Source organism: Typopeltis vanoorti, chromosome 9 (assembly GCF_054136105.1).
Source record: "Typopeltis vanoorti isolate ZY-2024b chromosome 9, IOZ_Tvanoo_1.0, whole genome shotgun sequence".
Taxonomy (NCBI): domain Eukaryota; kingdom Metazoa; phylum Arthropoda; class Arachnida; order Uropygi; family Thelyphonidae; genus Typopeltis; species Typopeltis vanoorti.
The window spans coordinates 42,502,501-42,518,315 of NC_143557.1; the positions used below are offsets into that span (position 1 = coordinate 42,502,501).

The window sequence follows — 15,815 nt, forward strand, 5'->3', positions numbered from 1 at the left end:
TTCTTTGATCGATTTATCTGAATTGCAAGATTTAAAAAACCCTGCATTCTGAAGCAAATTACTACTTGCCCTGGATTGGGAACAGCTTAAAAAAAGCATGTAAAATCTGCCTTTAGACTGAAACTAGCATCGATCTTATAACAGGCTTCTTGTAGAGCTGATTACTGCTTATAATAAGTCAGCTAATCATAAGTCTATTGTCTGTGAACTCCACGTACTCTTCTGACAGTTTCATATAAGTTTAATTTTGGCTTATGCTAAATCATGACTCCAAATAATGATGGGTGTCAGCCTATTTGTTGTTTCGAATAGCAGCCAAAGAATCTAAGAGCATGAAGTCGGTACATTATGTCTCTTAATTATGTGGATTCATTAGCTGTTCTACTTATTTAGCGGTATGAGAAACCGCCTTCTGAGAGTGAAACGTCCTGCTCAACTCCCTCCTCCGTTTGGGACCAGCTAATTCATCTTCATTTGAAGAGCTGTTAGAAATTTCTTTCACCTTTCACGTGGAATTCGATCCTAGGTTTTTTCAACCAAAGTAGATAGGTCTCTTTTTCTCACTGCCTGCGCAAATATGTATTGTGTAACGTGTATGAGTGAGAGAGCAACAGCGATAATCCTGCGTTAAACCATCTTCTCTCGTCCAAACACGTATTTTAGGAAGCTTTTTGAAACACTCCCCCAAATGGGAGACGAATATTGAAGGCACATAGTGTTAAGAATTATAGTTGTCTCTCTTGAATGGAAAAAAATGACACATCCACTGAGCTACCATGGTGCTTGACCACATGAAGGAAGACTTGGTACTAAATCTAGTCGGCGAGAAAAAGAAATTTTTCTAAGCCTTTTTTCGACCGGTTCCCGATTTAATCGATCTCTAGCATTTAAGCACGTTTTTTCAGAAACTCGAGTTTTTCGTAAAACGCAAGAAAATCGACCGCAGAACCCACTCTATTTCAGACATTAAATATATTGTGTTAAGGTTAGGGACCACGAGATGGCGCCACTTTTTGAGTTGCCTCTTCACTGCGTGCCGCTTTAGTGATAGCCTTGGTCCAGCTATCTCTGATTGGGTACCAGTGCAGAATGAACTGGTCACTCAGTCTTCCAAAATTAGATAGGGCTAAAACGGCCTCGCCTACTCCCTAAATAGGAATAAAAAGGCATTAGCCGATTTTTTTCTATGTTGAAAAATTGTGGTGGAAGTGATAAGTGATACATTTCTATGAAAGCGTTCAAAAATATGTACTGTTTCTCATCACACAACCATGACAAAAGAAAAATTTCCAATGAGTGTGATGTTGGTTTGGGTATTGTTAATATGATTTTAAAGAGGTTTAGAGAGAGACAGGTTACTTTTTTTCCTAACAGAAAAGGAAATCTACACTTACTGAAGATCGTTTACTCGTTAGAAAAAGCAAAATGAATACAAGATTGACGTCTCTATTAATAGACTTAAATAGAGACGTCACCTAGTGGGATTAATATTTCTGACATGACAGTCTATCGAAGATTGTTGGAAGCAGGGAGGACTGCCTACAGACCATAAAAAAATAACTGTTGATGAAGGCTATGCAGAAAAAGATTCTCCAGTGAGCAAAAGTATACAAATATTTGATTGTTGAGAAGTGGAAAAAGGTCATATTCTCAGATGAGAGAGCCAATTTTTTTTTCCCCAAGGAGAGCGAGTTCCCAATTTTCGCAAATCAGAAGCTGAGAAGGCTTGTCTCTAAACTCCCAGCTAAAATGATTTTCTGGGGGTTGTTTTTCACATGGTGGTCGAGGATCACTTGTGCATGTTGACTGCATGATGAAAAGTCACCAATATATAAAAATATTGAATTAAAGAGTGGGCCTACAAATCCAGAAAAACAAAGAACTCATCTTCCAGCAGAACCTCTTTCCTTGCTACACTTCAAAAAAGTATAGGAGTTCCTCAAAAATCACAAGATCTAATTGATTCAGCGGTCTGACATTAACCCAATAGAAAATTTGTGGGCAATAATGAAAAAGAGACTTGGAAAATTAAATTGTGATACAAACGATAATTTATTAGAATCCATTTTAAAAGTATGGGTTCGAGATGCATAAATTAGAAAAATGTGTTCTACCTTGGTAGAGTCCATGTCGAAGCGAATTACTGAACTTGTTAGGAACAGAGGAGCAATTCTCTCTGTTCCTGTAGCATTTTTCACACACTCTGTGGTCTAATCTGCAAGTATAGTTACAATATTGCAATTTTACAATACACTGCTTCTTTTACTTCCTGCTATGTTCAAATAACATTTTTTAAAATGCTGATCAGCTGAAATTTCATTTAGCCTAATTTTGTAACAAGATCTTCGTCGACAGGTGGCATAATTAAACGAAAAGTCCCATGTCAATAAAAAAAAATGTAAACAAATTTTTTATTTCCCAGCAAGTTTGCTTTATTTCGCTCCGCTCTGTAGATGTAAATAATATTTTCGTCGATATTATTGTAATATGCACTATTTTCTTTTTATCGCAAGGGAATAAACATTTTTTTTTTTTTAAATGCAGCAGCAATTATTGAGAACTACTGCACTTTGAAGTTGAATAGCAAAATTCGATTTTTAATGAAAAATAATAATTTGGTTTTCAGAGATAATACGTGTGTAATATAAACGAAGAGTATCAAATTAAAATCGAGTCTTTTGGTATAAACTTGAATACAGCGGATTTTATGTCAAGATCCTCGATGCAACAATTTCTGTTTCGTATCATAAGATTTCAAGGTATCCCGGCATTCTCATTGCCCCTATACAGCTTTTCACTTCCGCGGTGGCTAATTTCGTATGGCTTGTGTGTACGTCTCCGAGATATGTTGAAAATGGTGCTCGTATAGGAACGCATGTATTCAGTTAAATACACTGAAATTAAAACAAGCAACTCTGTTTCTATTCTAAGGATTTACATGAATTGTAGATAGCGCATTGGTACATATCTTTAAAAAGTTCGCAATATTCAGCGGGCGGTAGCCATCTTGGTTGCAAACAAAGCTGTTTCAAATCTTTTGTAATAATTTTTTTACGCATTGGCCACTTTGGAGTGTTCGTTTTTTGTCATTTACTATGCTTCAGAGGCTATCCCATATTTGTTCATAGTCATGGCAGACAGGAGAAAACTCCAAGGTAAGATATTTGCTACGTTAACTTTGGTTCGCGTGTCTTAGCGCAGGATACACTAACCGAGCATACAGATTAGTGTGTGTGTGTGTATATATATATATATATGTATGTACGTGCGTGCGTGTGTAATAAAGATATTTGACCCCTCAGCTGTCACTGTGCACCTTCAATGGGGAATACTTCTTCTCGCGTAATTTGATGTGTTTATATAAATTAAGGGAGTTTTCTAGACAATATATCACACCTTTTTGTTAAAATTTGACTCTTGGAATATATTGAATATTACTATCGCTTTATAGCTACAGATTACAAAATAAAATTTTTGTTATGAGCTCGTTTTATTTAGCACACCGTTTAAGCCTGCTCATTTTAGAAGATATCTAATAGTATATACAGTACACTGTTTCATTATATATATATATATATATATATATATATATATGCGTGTACATTTAAATTAAATCTATATGTATGCATATTTATATAAAGAAATATTTTATCGGAATTTTAAACACATGTAAAGGAATCGAGTTTTTAGTTTACGTAATACGTATTTAATGTTCTTTTCACTGAACTTCACAGATAATCAGGGTTATAATGAGAAGTCGGATAATAAAATTTTGCTGTTTTCCGCTTATCTTAGCGTTTGAAGAGATGTGCATCGCTTGATCCCCTTTGACATTCTAAAAGTGCTCCATTATTTTACATGTTTACAACATGCATTGAGTATTTTTATAGCTCGCCCTATTTGAATATATAATTCCCCCCCCCCTTACTTGATGGTTTCATTATTTCTTGAAATTAATTATTGAGAATTAGTATGCCAGTAGACAAATGATAATCGAGTAATGCATTTAAATGAAAAGTTTTGTTGGTACGGTGATGCATTGAAGTGTATTTTATGACGATTTTTAAAGTTGTGATGCGAAATAGTAAGTTCGATTACAAATATTAATAATATTAATGATATTATTATTATTAATATTGACCTTTTTCCATAAGCAGAAAAGATGTGTTTTACTTGTAACAAAGAAGTTGACGCAATTTTATTTTAATACCTTTTTATCTTTGCATTATGTTGATCAGTATGTATGCAAAAAAAAAAAAAATTAATTAAAAAAATTTAAATTATTATTTTTATATCCTTAAGCAGTTTATATATATTTTTTAATATCATTTATACTTTTTTTTTATATCCTCTGTTTATTTCACCCCCAACCACAAAAACTTCTAAACCTATAGCTCCACTATTATTCAGATTGGACTACGGTTTTTATTTAAATTTATGTTTTAAAATATTTTTATTTTTTTACATAATTTGAAAATCTCCACTCTTGAGACTAAACATGATACTTTTTTTAATCCTGAAGTTACTGTAGGCCTCGAATATATGATTTTCCATTATCCTCCCAAATAGACCTTTTATTAGGTCTGATTTGATTAGCTTGACTATTAATAATGGCATATTGCTTCTTAAAAAGGTGCTTCTGACTGCTACAGTCAATCTTTATGTCAGTGTAAGTTCTTTCCTGTGTTTTTGTTGTAGACACCTGTTCAACTTAAATATTCATGAATAGTGATACATTAAACTGGTACTACACAGTGCCTAATAAATGAAACAAGTGTTTTGCTGATGATACAATGCTTTCCATATATTAAGGAACAAAGAGAAAAATTGTGATAACTCAGAAACTGTGTGATGAATTTTTATGTAATTTGGTGAAAAAGCAGTATGATACGAGATGAAATGTGAAAGAGACACCCACAGAACTTGTAAATAATTAGTTTAATCAAGTAACAAATGGGTACATAAAGACAAGGGTCAAAAACAAGAGATCAAAATGAGATTGTCAAAGTGCCTCAATAAGGAATGTGGTCACTCTTCACAGCAATACAGTGTTCACAGTGATGTTTCATACCATCGAGGAACTAAATTGGTAATAGTAGCCATTGATTCTGCAAAGCTTTCATAAGTCCTTCAAGGTTTTTGGAGGGGGGGGGAGTGTTGAGTGCAGCAATGCATCTGCCGAGAGCATCCCATGCTCAATAGGAGACCATGCTGGCAAATCCACATGTATGATAGTCTCTTCTTGGGGATAGATATTAGGCCAAGAGCTTCACTCAATTAGGACGAGCATTGAGTATTGTCTTGTAGGATAAATGTCTACCCTATCACACCTGTATACAAACGAGCATAGGGATGTCCAGGACCTAGTCTATAAGTTGCAGCATTCATGGTTCTGCTAGGAAGCACATACAGGTTCACCCGAGATGCCTCCCCAGCCCAGCACACTACCTCTGCCATAAGTGTCTCTTTCGCAGATGATCTTATTATGGCTCTACAGCCGAAATTGAGTCAGCCTCCTGGATTTGTTTGTCAAAACTACTCCTGTTTCGGCCCTTTGGTATGATGTTGCTATATTGACTAATGGTGTATATCTATCTTGTTCTAGGTTTTCTTCTTGGTTTTTTTTACCAAGAATTTTACTATTAACTGTTTTCAGTTAATAGTAAAATTCTTGTATAATAGTAAAATGACAACAGAAATTATGTAATAATAGTAGTAAAAATAATAATAAATAATAAAAAAAAATAATTTGTAAAAATAATAGTAAAATGACTCAACAGAAATTTTGAGTCACCCTCCTGGATTTGTTTGTCAAAACTTCTCTTGTTTGGACCCTGTGGTATGATGTTGCTATATTGACTAATGGTGTATATCTATCTTGTTCTAGGTTTTCCTCTTGGTTTTCTTACCAAGAATTTTACTATTAACTGTTTTCAAAAGATTACAGTCATTTTACATATGAAAAACATGTCCTGCCCACTGCAACTTTTTAAGCTTGATTACACTAGATATTGTGGGTTATACCCTTGATATAACTCATGGTTGTATCTGATTCTCCAGAGGACCGTTATCATTCACTGGTCCAGATATTAAAAAAATATCTGGACCAATGAAAAGGATTTTCCTTTCAAAAGCTGAAATCAAATTCTCCACTCTTGAGTGAGTATCCAGGTTAAACAATCATAGTTAACAACTGGACAAATTATCGATTTATATATTTTTACTTCAGTCTGCCAATGAATATCTTTTGAACTGAGTACACATGAGAGAGAGAATAGAAAGTCTGATTATCTCTCTTTATTTTATTCTGTACTTCAACTATCTCATTTGGTTGGCTTGTGATCATTACTCTTAAATATTTAAATTGTTGCACATTTTTGATTTCACGGTTCCCGATTTTTACACTTACATCAGTTAACTGATTCTGCCTGGTATTAATAAATATATATATATATATATATATATATATAATAATTTTTTTTCAATTAATTTTTAGTCCTATCTCTTGTGCTGATTTTTCTACTTCCAGATACATTTCTTCAGCTTTTTTTATATTTTTTTTTTTATGGTTCTTGAAGGAGTTTCTTTCTCTGTTAATGCTGTCATATGCTTGTTGGAAGTAAGTCAACAAAAATCTGATGAACATTTATATCAAATTCCCAAAATTTCTCTAATAATTGTTTAGCCATGTGTATCTGATCAGATGTGGATTTGCCTTTTCTGAAAGCTCCTTGGTAGACACCAATTACTTTCTCCATAAATGGGTTTAATCTTTTCTTCAAAACAGAGGTAAATATTTTGTATGCTGTACATTATTTTTATCATTCTTCTTATGTATTGGGCAGATTATCAAGCTCTTTATCCATACTTTTGACATTTTTTCTTTCTTCCATTTGATTAGAATTGATTGATAGATTTTGTCTTCTAGCTATATTGTGCACCACATTGATAGCTGTTGCGAATTGAATTTGAAAAAATGTGTGCAATTAATGTCATCTGGAAAAAGGTATGGCACTTTTAATCCTACATTAATATAATTCAGCAGAATAGTTTATAAATTGACAAAGATTTCTTCTTTATTTCAAGTACATGTTTCAAGTGCATATCAAGAAATCATGTCAGACAAATCAGGTTCATGTGAAGGGTACATATCTCCAATTCATCTCAAGTACCTATCAGGAGTTTGATGATGACACAGAAATTATTAATTTCTTTTCACATTCCACTCATTAATTTTGTGTGATCTTTGTATACATGTTATGGCTACACTTGATTTAGGAAGTGGTTATTGTGTCACTTTCATAAATGGTATCATTGATACTGTTGTGATGATTAATTACCTCATTCTGTTTACTTCAGTTTGAATGATTTTTGGATATTTTCAAAATTGATAGGCCTCTTCAAATGAAAATTTGTTAACATTTGAGTACATTGAAAAAAAAAAAAAGAGATTCTTTTGATGGTAATTAGAAATTCAAAAAAAAAAAAAATATACTCTTAATTGTATGGCTTCACAATTTCTTCTTCTTCTAGCTTTACAACTCTTTGAGTTTTAGCTTGCAAAACAATTTTTAGCCATTCTTTTCTGTGCAATATTCTTCCAGTTCTTAACTTTTAAAGTTGTGAGATCTTATTATACACCATCAATCCATCTTTTTCTTGGTCTACCTTTCCTCCTTTTTCCTAATGGTTTCCATTCAAATATTTTTTTTTTAACTTCTCTATCTTTTCCCATTCTTTCTGTGTGTCCCAACCACACTATTCTTTGTGTCTTTATATATCTTACTATATCTTCACCATTAATTAGTTGTTTGAGTTCATTATATGTTCTAATTCTCCATATTCCATTTTCTTCTTTTATTGGTCCATACATTTTCCTTTCTAAGATTCTCAGTCTATATCTTTTTTTTTTTTGTATTAATGGCTACGTTTCACATCCATATGTTGTTACAGGTCTTATAATTGTTTTCTTCTTCATGTAGCTTCCTCAGTGAGAGGGTGCAGCACCATGTCCTTCCAGTTCTCTCTGTTGGTGGCTTTCCTTTTTGTTTCTGCATAGCCATGTGATCCTGTCCATGATGTTATATCTTCAAGCCATGTCCTTCGTTTTTTGCCTCTTAATCCTTTTCCCATAATTTTTCCTTCTAAAACTGTTAGTATCCTCTGTCTTGCTGAACCTCTCATTACATGTCCTGCCAATCTCATCTTTCTCTTGATCATTTCCCTGTAATAAAGATATCTGTGTTCTCATTCATAATTGTTTTATAAAGTTTTAATTTGGAAATAAGATTAAGAATCTTATTACTCATTAACTTTTTATAAATATAATAATGCTAATTTCCAGCCCTGATTCTACTATTAATTTCATTGGATATATTATTGTTTGTTGTTATTAATGAAATTAAATATTTAAAACCATCTACAACTTCAAAACAGTATTCACCTATATTATATCTTGTAATATTTTTATTTATTGTCTTTCCACATTGCATGTATTTAGTCATCTGTTTGTTAATATGATCCAACTTCTTTAGTGTTTTTATTAAGTGCTTCAAAATTTCACTTCTAAATCTTTTCTCCTGACTTATTATTGCTATATTATCTGCATATGCACATATTTGTATTAATTTATTATTAATAAATCCTCTTGTATTAAACTTTCTTATTATTACTTTAAGTATCAAATTAAATAAACTCGCTGAAAGTACATCTCCTTGTCTTACACCACAGTTTATTTCAAAGGGATCTGTTAATTGCCCTTGTATTTTAACTTGCTTTGGATCCTTCTAATGTAATTTTAGTTAATCTAATTAATTTTCCTGGTTTTCCCAGTGTTTTCAATCTATGTATCATTTCTTGTCTATTTAATTTAACAAATGTTTGTTGGAAATCAATATAAAAATTATCAAGTTCTATATCATATTCTAAACATTTTGCATATATATTATATATTTCGTAGCATAAATATATTTTCAATTGTGGCTTTTTTATTTCTAAACCCACACTGGTAATCTCCTGTTATTTTTTTATATAATGGTGGTAATCTTTTATATATCATACTTGATAAAATTTTGTATGTAACATTCAATAATGTAATTCCTCTATAGTTCTGCTAATTCATATTATCTCCTATTTTATATATTCATTGGATTATTCCAATTTTCCCATTATTTGGCATATTTTCTTCTTTATATATATCTGATATCAAATAATAAATTTCTTTCCATAAAATTTCACTTGCATTCTTTGTAAGTTCTGTTATCCCATCTACTCCTAGTGCTTTAAAACTTTTAATTTTTTTTCTTATTTCCACTGTTTCTTTATAAGTTGGTTCTTGAATTCTTTCTTCTGTATTTCTACAATTATTTTTATCTTCATATTCCTTATTTCCTTCTTCTGTCGTAAATAATTCCTGAAAATATTCCTTTCATCTTTCTTTAACTAATTCTTTCTCAGTTAATACTTTTCCTTCTTTATCCTTACATCCTATTATTTGTGTATCAAAATTGTATGAGCTGTTTTAATTCTTGATAAAATTTTCTAGTTTTTATTTTCTAATTATACTGCACTATTTGTTCCACTTTCTTTTCCATCATTTCTTTCTTTTTCTTTTTACAAATTTTATTTGCCTGCTTTCTTTTCTCTTCGTATTCTTCTCTATTATTTCTCGTGTTCCTTTGTTAATACTTTTTCCTTGCTTTGTTTTTCAATTCAATTATTTCTTTACATTCTTCATCAAACCATTCATTTCTATTTTTCTTATACCATCCTATTTTTTATTCAGCTGCATTTATGATTGTTTGTTGGATTAAGTCCCATTTTTCTTCTATATTCTTTCCTTTTTCTATTGTTAATATTATCTTTTATTTTTTTTCTGATATTTAGCAATTTATTTCTCTATTTTGGAATACTTCAGTGTTTTATTTCTTTATCTTTTCAGCTTTCTTTTGGTCTACATTTGATATTCTGTATATAAATTTTATTTTAACTAACATATGATCAGAGTCGCAATTTGCACCTCTATATGCTTGTACATCATTGACTGAACTTGCCCATCTTTTCGAAATCAGGACATGATCTATTGGATTACATTCTTTGGTTGTTGGAATAATCCAGGTCCCCAGATATATCTTCTTATGCTGAAAACATGTACTCATTATTCTAAGTTTATTTGATATTGCTAATTGTTTAGCCATATCAAATAAACTTCTTATTGGTTTATTTGATATTGGTTTCTTACTGGTTTCTTCATGTAGACTGTACTTTCCAGTTACATCATGAAACATGTCCTCTTTCCCTATTTTTGCATTAAAATCCATCATGGCATAATTTTTATTTATGTTTTCATGTTTCTTGTAAATCCTCATAAAATCGATCTATCACAATCTCATCAGCATTTTCAGTCAGGGCATATACGAGGTGTGGCTATTAAATAAAGAGACTGGTTGCAAAAATGTGGTTTATTATTACAATTGTACAACTTAATTCTTATCCCCTTTAACATACTCCCCTCCTATCTCTATACACCGGTGCATACGAATTTTCCATTGTTGGAAGCAGTGCTGCAAGTCATCAGGTGTTATCTGCTTCAGTAGCACTGCCATTTTCTACTTTACCTCATCCACTGACTGAAAATGGGTGCCCTTCAATGTGGATTTCAACTTTGGAGAAAGGTTAAAAGTCGCATGGAGCTAAGTCTGGTGAGTAAGGTGGATGGTTCAACACTGGGATCTTCTTATCAGCCAGATACTGCTTTACGGACAGGGCACTGTGGGCTGGAGCATTGTCCTGATGGAGAATCCAAGCGTTGTTCTTCCACAGATTGGGTCTCTTCTTCCTCACTCATTCTCTCAGCTTGGCCAAAACCTCAAGGTAGTAATGTTGGTCGACATTATTCTGGCAAAGCGATTTCACACATTTCTTTTATAACTGCCTACAGTCTGATTATAAGCAACAGCAAACAATGCTTATCTCAACTGCTTCCAGAACCTTCAAAGTCATTCACAGTGCAAGCATATCTCACTGCTACGAGTACACAATTCACACTACACCTTGTCTCGTTATTTAATAGCCACACCTCGTACGTTAATAAAAGTGATATTATGGAATTTCCCTTTAATTTGTAACTTGCAAATTCTTTCATTTATTGCTGTGAATCCTAAAATTGATTTTATTATCTTCTTTCTAATAAATCCTACTCTATAATTTCCTTGTTCTTCAGCACCACTGTAATACATAATATAATCTTTTTTGTTTATTTTATTCTTCCTTTTCCTCACCATCTTATCTCTTGTAATGCTGTAACATCCAATTCATATTTCTTTAACTCTTCTGCTATACTCTGCATTTTCCCTACCTGTAACGTTGTTCTAATATTCCATGTTCCAAAATTCATTAACTTTTTCCTTTTTATGTGTTGTTTCCTTGAAGTCAGTCTGGCTTTCAATTGTTTATCGTTAACAAGAGATTTTTTTACAGGAATGGGTTAACCCATTGCCAATCCTTAACCTGGAGGACCAGGCCTCCATATTTTTGTTCCCCTGGAAGCAGGGTGCCCAGCTATACCCCCCAGGCACTGGGTACCCATTTTAGTCACCTCTTACGACATACATGGGCTACATTGGGACTATTCTTTAACCCTGGTCACCACACTGGAGAACTTCACAAGTTAACAAGTGACAGCAATCAATTTGAATGTATATTTATTATTGCATTCTTGCTGAATGGTTCTAATTCTGTATTCTAATTCTTTAGTTTTAATAAATAGAATGTGGATGTTATGGATACAGTTCCCATTGGAGTTAAAACTTGTGTTTTCACTCTTTAGATATTTTAATCCTGTTTATTCTTAGTTTATAATAATTCTCTCTCTCCCTTCCCACAAACACATTGTTACATTCATGTTTCCATTATTAACCCCCATCCTACCCAACACAAAAATCTATGTATAAAAGTGAACATCTTGGTTTGTGCACTTTTCAGATTTGTGCTTTCATAGGCCATGTTTTATAAAATTTTTAAATCTCTGCATTTCTTCAGTGCAGTATTTTAGTGTAAAAGAGATGGTAAGTTTTTTTCCTACAGACCAGTTAGATTTTCATGCTGCCAAAACATACATAAAATCCATAGAACATCTGCTATTAATAGACATCATATACTAACTAGGTTTAGGTCACATTTATCTATAATTCCAGCCAATTTTATTACCCCTGTGGATGTTTCGCAAACAATGAAAACTGTCATAAAACTAGGGATTTTTAGGACAGTTTTAGTCAAATGAGTAATCAAAAATGAAATAAACTGTCAAAGAGACATAAATATATAGATTCAAGAATGTGTAATGTTATTGCTATGTAGTCTCAATACTTTTTTGACATTGTGGCAAAAAAAAAATGTAATGAGACTGAAGTTATAAAAAAAACTAGTGCTTTGAGTATTGCTCTTGCAGAGGGAGAAGCATAGAAGTTTGACATCAACAGTTCTGCCAGACTGATTGGCCATAAGTTGAGTTTTTTTTTTTCTTTTTTTTTTTTTTGATAATCCCTGAATATTCTTTGTGCATCATGTTTAGCATCACTGTTAAAAAGCAAAGCATAGAACAGTGAATCAATATCAAATGTTATGTAAAGCTTGTCAGATATTCTCATTGAAACATGTCAGACTGGTACGATGCAGTTATACAAACAGCTTATGAGGATGAGGCTTTGTCTCAAGTACAAAGATTAATGGTTGAAGCATTTTAAAGAGGCTGATGTGGATGTAGTAGACAATCCCTGAAGTGGTTTTCCTATCCCCCACCTCCCGATTTGTGGGCAAAGTGCATAATATGCTATGGACTGATGATTATTGAGATTGCTAGAAAGTGAGGTATAGAGTGTGAATAAAAAATAAATGTGGTCAGATTTGGACCAGTATATGGTTGGCAGCTGTTGCCTGACAATGCATCTGCTACACAGTGATCACTATCAGACAAACATGGGTCACAAGCAGATTGTAGTAGTGCTAAATGATGTGACTTCACTTCAACAGACTGTTTCTAAGTTGAATTGAGATATCAAAGTTGCTGATTTGATAGTGGTTGACATTCAGAAGTATATGATGGTAGAATTCAATACCACCACAGAATGAATTTTTCAAATCTTTCAAAGCTTCTCGAAACATTAGTGTATTTGGTCCTCTGTGGATTATTTTGTGAGCAAGAAAATATTTTGTCTGTATTCTGACTTATATTAATTCCATCTTGTTACTTTTTTTTGTTACACTATGTAGATAAAATAAATTCACTAATGCCTTTTTCCCCTATAGGGAGTAGGAAAGGCCATGTTATCCTTAACTTTTGGACTCCGAGTGGGCAGTTCATTCTCCACTGGTAGCAATCATAAATAGCTGGCCCAAGGCTAACATTAATTATACATGGGGCATCCTGTGAAAATTGGCAGCTAACAAGTGTTGCCATCTCGTGGTCCCTAATCCTGACATTATATTTATTGTCTGAAACAGTGTGCATTCTACTCTTAATTTTTTCAGTTTGAGACAAAAAAAACCTGTGTTTCCAGGAGAAAAAAACTTGCTTGCCAGTACCAGAAATCACTAGTCAGTCAGAAAAAGTCCTAGTCAGTGACTAGAATTGAACTTAGAATGCTCTTAATTCAGGTGACCTAGCACTGTGGATGCACACGTGACTTCCACTGAACTACACTGGCTCTTTGTGTAGATATTTCAGGAATTTATCAGTTATTTGAATTGGCATAATTTTTAGCATTCATTGGGAAGCATCTAGAACTAATTAATCTTCATCTAAATGCATAGTTACATAGATTATCATCCCATGCATAAAATCAGATGTCTTTGTTAGCTATTTGGTATAAAAAATTACACTGTTCGGTTTGTCACTTAACATTTCTTTCCTGTTTGATCTCAGAAGATTGTTTTGAATTTTTCTTTTTTTTTCTCATTTTGGATCCAGAGTAAGGGAAAAAAAAAAAAAAATCAAAACAGTCATAATTAAAAACTTGGAGGGAAAAAAAGAGTTAAGCCTTAGAACTAAGTTTGTTTTTTCAGAGGGGCAGAAGTGCCAAAACCATTTGAGGCAGTCTATCCCATTAGTGGCTGCAGGCCTGACTACATAATGTACTTAAGCAAAATAACATTAATAATAACCATAACTATATCAAATATAAACTTTTTATAAGTGTACTGTATATCAGAAGGCATTGAGAAGATGACGGACCAGTACACACTGCTTCCAAACTGCCATTGAAGGGAACTTGGGGCTCTTTCTTGAAGAGTGGTTAGGCTCCCTGTAGGAGCATGCATAATAATAAACTGTTTTGAGGATACATTGCTCTACTTAGGTTCTTGTGTTGGTCACTTTACATCAATTCACATTTGTGCATATGTGTACACACACACACACTATATACACTGCGTGCGTGTGTGCGTGTTTATATATCATCATCATCAAATTCCTGCCATGTACCCTCAAGGGGTGTACAGGATATGACAGTATTACATGAAAAAATTACATCATTACTAACTTCCTATCTACAATTTTCCTCCAAATCAGTCTGTTACTTGTCAAGACTCCAACATTATCAGATCTTATATTTCTATCGTCTAAGGCACTTTGTACCATATCAATCCACCTATATCTTCGTCTTCCTCTGGGTCGTTTTCCTGCCAACCTGGCAGAGAACACTTCTTTTGCTAATCTTTCCTCTCCCATTCTATTTAAGTGACCATACCATCTAAGATTAGCTCTGCTAACGCATTCCTGGATGCTGACAATGTCAAGTTCTTTTATAATATTCTCATTTTTAATATGATATTGCCATTAGTGCATCTGTTCACGCCTCTAATCTTTCTCAGGACTCTCATATCTGCGGTCTCTAGTCTTTGGTCAAGTGTTTTACTTCTGACCCAGCTCTCAGATCTAAGTTAAAACTGGTTTGAACACTGTCTTGTATACAGCTAATTTAGTGTTCCGACTAATTTCTTTCTTATTCCATATGAATTTATTCAGTTGACTTCCCACCATGCCAGCTTTGCTGATTCTGTTGTCTATTTCTATATTTAATTTACCATCTTCAGTAAAAATCGTGCCTAAGTAGCTGAAATGTTTTACTTGTTCCACAGGTTCTCCATTCACAACACAGTTGACATTTTCAATGATTCTGCCTATTTTCATTGTCTTTGTCTTTTTATTGCTGATCTTCATACCATATCTATTACAACAGCTATTCAATTTAGTCAGAGAATCTTCCAGACTTGTAGCGGATTTATTTAGAAGTATAACATCATCCGCATAAAGCAAAGAGCTGACATTAACATCTCCAATTTTGATATCAGGTTTAATACCACATTCCTTCATAATGTGATCCATATAGATAATGAATAACAGAGGGGATAATGTACATACTTGTCTCACACCAGATTTAATATTAAATATTAAACCATCTTCCTGTACTTCCTTCAATTCTAACTGCTGACTTACAACTCAAATAAAGACTAAGTATTGCTTGATATAATGCCCCATTGACACCATATAAGTGTAGTGTATTGAATAGCTTCTCTCTTGGCACCTTTTCATATGCCTTTTCCAAATCGACAAAACTTAAATACAGATCTTTGTTGTATTTCCATGCTTTCTCGACTATTTGTCGTAAAGTGAAGATCTGATCCTGACAGCCTCTATTTGGCCCGAATCCAGCTTGTTCTTCACCAAGTTTTTCTTCCACAATTCTTCTCAACCGTTTCTCAAGTATACTTGCATAGATCTTGCCAGGAACACTCAGTAGGGAAATACCTCTATAATT

The 15,815-nt window shown here is 33.1% G+C and overlaps 1 protein-coding gene across 4 annotated transcripts in view; it reads left to right on the plus strand.

The window, feature by feature from the left end:
* Positions 1–2,448: 2,448 nt before the first annotated feature.
* LOC150103008 (CCR4-NOT transcription complex subunit 3-like) overlaps positions 2,449–15,815 on the plus strand; it is a 447,199-nt gene continuing 433,832 nt past the window's right edge. The window contains exon 1 of one of the 4 annotated variants that reach the window (XM_090398514.1): positions 2,449–3,155. In XM_090398514.1, the coding sequence (XP_090254640.1) occupies positions 3,131–3,155 (25 nt within the window). In that variant the 5' untranslated portion in view covers positions 2,449–3,130. Of the gene's footprint in view, positions 3,156–3,796; positions 4,085–15,815 lie in introns of those variants that run through there. The other 3 variants (XM_090398516.1, XM_090398518.1, XM_090398517.1) reach the window with 3 other exon arrangements.